This window comes from Lepidothrix coronata, unplaced genomic scaffold (genome assembly GCF_001604755.1).
Source record: "Lepidothrix coronata isolate B3197 unplaced genomic scaffold, Lepidothrix_coronata-1.0 Scaffold127, whole genome shotgun sequence".
Taxonomy (NCBI): domain Eukaryota; kingdom Metazoa; phylum Chordata; class Aves; order Passeriformes; family Pipridae; genus Lepidothrix; species Lepidothrix coronata.
Window position 1 is genome coordinate 1,005,947 of NW_016690307.1, and position 3,708 is coordinate 1,009,654.

Here is a 3,708-nt window from a genome sequence, read left to right on the forward strand (position 1 = left end):
TATCTCCTTATGATTGTATATAAATAGGTGATAGTAAAGTAGAAAATGTAAGACTTGCCCAAACCGTTCTGACCGTTCTAGCCTGTGTGCCCCTATGTGGTTGCTGGCGATGGTACATGCCTTCAGTAGGGTCGCCCATGCCAGACAGGTCAAAACAGCAGGGTCAGACACAATACATCCGTGGGCAGGATGAGCTCGTTAGCCTTCTGGCAGTCATCCTAGAAGGACAACTCTAATCCCAAACCCGGGCAGATGGAGCTCGCTTAGCCCCGTAAAGCCATCCATCTAAGAGAAGGTCACTCTAATCAAACCTACGTCCTGAGGACCTCACTGCCACCGTCCAAGCTCGCTCGGCCCTGGCAGATGAACCTCAGGATTAAAGGGTGGGTTCAGTTCCGCGCATACTGCATCTCACCTAAAAATCCATTGCACAGGCTTGAAGGCTTTACCCACATGCAAAAAGTCCTGTAGCGACGGGCGAGGGTCGAAACGGCAGGTGAAAGGTGCACTGGGAGCCTCAGACTCAACCCTGCATGCAGGAGGTTCAGGATATTGGTCATTTGAGACTGACTGGAGATGACAGTCTCTTGGGGCAGCACCCTGAACGACCAAGCAGACTTTTCAAGGACAGCACTGCTTGCTCCACCCGGAGAGGGGCCTAGAAAATGTGGCCTAAACAAAGCTCATCTCCACTTTCACCCGGTTGGTTAACCGCAGGCCAACGGGCATCTTCTTCCAATGTGGTCGCACAAAGATCAAAAGACAAAGGCATGCACCTGCCTCCAAAGGTGTACCTAAATTAACTCTAGCATGTTGGAACATCAGAACCATGCTCGATTCTGCGGGTAGCGGATGTCCTGACCAACGTTCTGCCCTAATTGCCCATGAACTGGCTCGTCTCAACATCGACATTGCTGCTTTCAGTGAAGTTTGCCTTCACGAGGAAGGAAGCCTCAGAGAACATGGTGCCGGTTACACACTCTTTTGGTCAGGCAAGCCCAGAACCGAAAAACATCTCTCAGGTGTCGGCTTCATGATTAAAAACTCTATTCTTCCCAAACTCAAAAATCTGCCGACAGGTCACTCTGACCGCATTATCTCCCTGCGCCTTCCACTCCACGACAATCAACACGTTGTCCTCTTTAGTATATATGCCCCAACTCTCCAAGCCGACCCTGCCAAAAAAGATAAATTTTACACCGACCTGCGCCGCCTTACCCAAAAGGTGCCTGCAGATGATAAGATCATTATCCTTGGTGATTTCAACGCCAGAGTAGGTAAGAATTTTGAAGCCTGGAAAGGAATATTAGGCAAGCATGGTGTTGGAAACTGCAACGATAATGGTCAACTTCTGCTAGAATTCTGTGCGGAGCAACAGCTCACTGTCACTAATATTATCTTCCAGCAGAAAGATAGTCTGAAGACAACCTGGATGCACCCCAGATCTAAGCATTGGTACCTCATCGATTATGTCTTGGTGCGACGAAAAGATGTCCGCGATGTCCTCCATACCGGCGTGATGCCCAGCACAGAATGCCAAACAGACCATCAGCTTGTGCGCTGTAAACTCAACTTCAATCTCACATTCAAACCCAAAAGGCACAGTATCCCAAGGAGAAGACTCCAAGTTAACAATCTCCAATCAGCCACAGTAAGAGAGAAATTCCAGGAAAACCTTCAAACTAGGTTCAAAAACCATTCCACAGATTCTGCAGATTCCTCCCCTGAATCAATTTGGCACGATAGTAAAAACAGCATCCTGAAATCCTCTGAAGAATCCTTGGGGTTCTCCCTCAAGAAGAACAAGGACTGGTTTGATGAAAACAATCAAGAGATCCAGGAATTGTTGAGGAAGAAGAGAACAGCCCACCAAGCACACCTTGCACTGCCATCCTGTCACGCAAGAAAAACAGCCTTTCGTCTTGCATGCAGCAAGATCCAACAGAAACTCCGTGACATCCAGAACAAGTGGTGGATCAATCTAGCTGTAAAAATTTAATTATGTGCAGATACAAGTGATCACAGAGGATTCTATGAGGCCCTGAAAACAGCATATGGGCCTACATACCAGGCACAAAGCCCTCTACTCAGCGCAGATGGTCAAACGCTTCTAACAGATAAAACCTCCATTTTGAATCGATGGTCTGAACACTTTCAGACTCTCTTCAGTACCAATCCTGTAGTCCAAGACTCAGCAATTCAGTCCGTCACGCAACAACCGGTAAAGTATGAATTGGATACTGCCCCCACTTTAGAAGAAACCCTCAAGGCCATACAGCAGATGAAAATCGGCAAGGCAGCTGGGATTGATGGAATTCCACCTGAAGTCTGGAAACATGGGGGCCTCGCACTCCATACCAAATTTCACGAGTTTGTGGTGCACTGTTGGGAACTAGGTGAACTACCATCAGACCTTCATGATGCAGTCATCATCACTTTGTATAAGAAGAAAGGTATTAAATCAGATTGCTCAAATTACCATGGTATTACTCTGCTCTCCATTGCTGGCAAAATCCTGGCAAGAATAGTCTTGAAAAGACTAATACCTGCTATAGCTGAAGAAATTCTACCTGAAAGTCAGTGTGGTTTCAGAGCCAACAGGAGTACCACAGACATGGTATTTGTTCTCAGACAACTGCAAGAGAAGTGTAGGAAACAGAACAAAGGTCTCTATGTAACCTTTGTCGACCTCACCACAGCTTTCGATACTGTGAGCAGAAGAGGTCTGTGGCAGATTTTGGAACGTTTAGGTTGTCCCCCCAAGTTCCTCAAAATGATCATCTCACTCCATAAGGATCAGCACGGCCAACTCAGATATGGCAACACACTTTCTGAGCCCTTTCTAATAAAGAATGGCGTGAAACAAGGCTGCGTTCTCGCTCCTATCCTATTCACACTCTTTTTCAGCATGATGCTCCAAAGGGCCACGGCAGACCTCAAGGATCAGGACAGTATCTACATTCGATACCGTACTGATGGAAGCCTATTCAACCTAAGGCAACTGAAGGCCCACACCAAGACCTTAAATCATCTTGTCCGGAAGCTGCTTTATGCTGACGATGACGCCCTTGTTGCCCACACAGAAGCAGCTCTACGGCGTTTAACATCCTGCTTTGCAGACACTGCTGAGCTCTTTGGAATGGAAGTCAGCTTAAAGAAGACAGAAGTTCTCCATCAACCGGCACCTCAGGAAGTCCCCCATCATCCCCACATCACCATTGGCCAATCTGAACTCAAATCAGTCCTGCAGTTTAATTACCTAAGTAGCCTCATCTCCTCGGATGGTAAGATTGATGGGGAGATAGGTAACAGGTTAGCAAAGGCATATAGTGCTTTCGGAAAGCTTCATAAAAGAGTTTGGTGAAACAAACACCTGAAGAAAAGCACAAAGATCAGTGTTTACAGAGCCATAGTTCTGTCTACTCTCTTATATGGATCTGAATCTTGGGTCATCTACCGCCACCACCTGGGACTCCTAGACTGCTTCCATCAACGCTGTCTCCATTCAATCCTGAACATCCACTGGTCAGATTATGTGACCAATACATCTGTTCTAGAACAAGCAGCAGTCACATCACAAGTATTGAGGCCGTGTTGCTGAGAACACAGCTGCGTTGGGCAGCGCACATCTCTAGGATGAAGGACCACTGCCTTCCTAAGATCCTGCTTTATGGTGAACTTGCCACTGGCTGCCGCAAGAGAGGAGCC

General features: G+C 47.2%; 1 protein-coding gene across 1 annotated transcript in view; it reads left to right on the top strand.

The window, feature by feature from the left end:
• Window positions 1-790: 790 nt before the first annotated feature.
• Window positions 791-3,708, top strand: part of LOC108502965 (craniofacial development protein 2-like) — a gene marked incomplete at its 5' end in the record, with an annotated part of 6,186 nt that continues 3,268 nt past the window's right edge. The window contains one exon of the mRNA XM_017826460.1: window positions 791-1,516. Coding sequence (XP_017681949.1) covers window positions 791-1,516 — 726 coding nt within the window. The remainder of the gene's footprint in view (window positions 1,517-3,708) is intronic.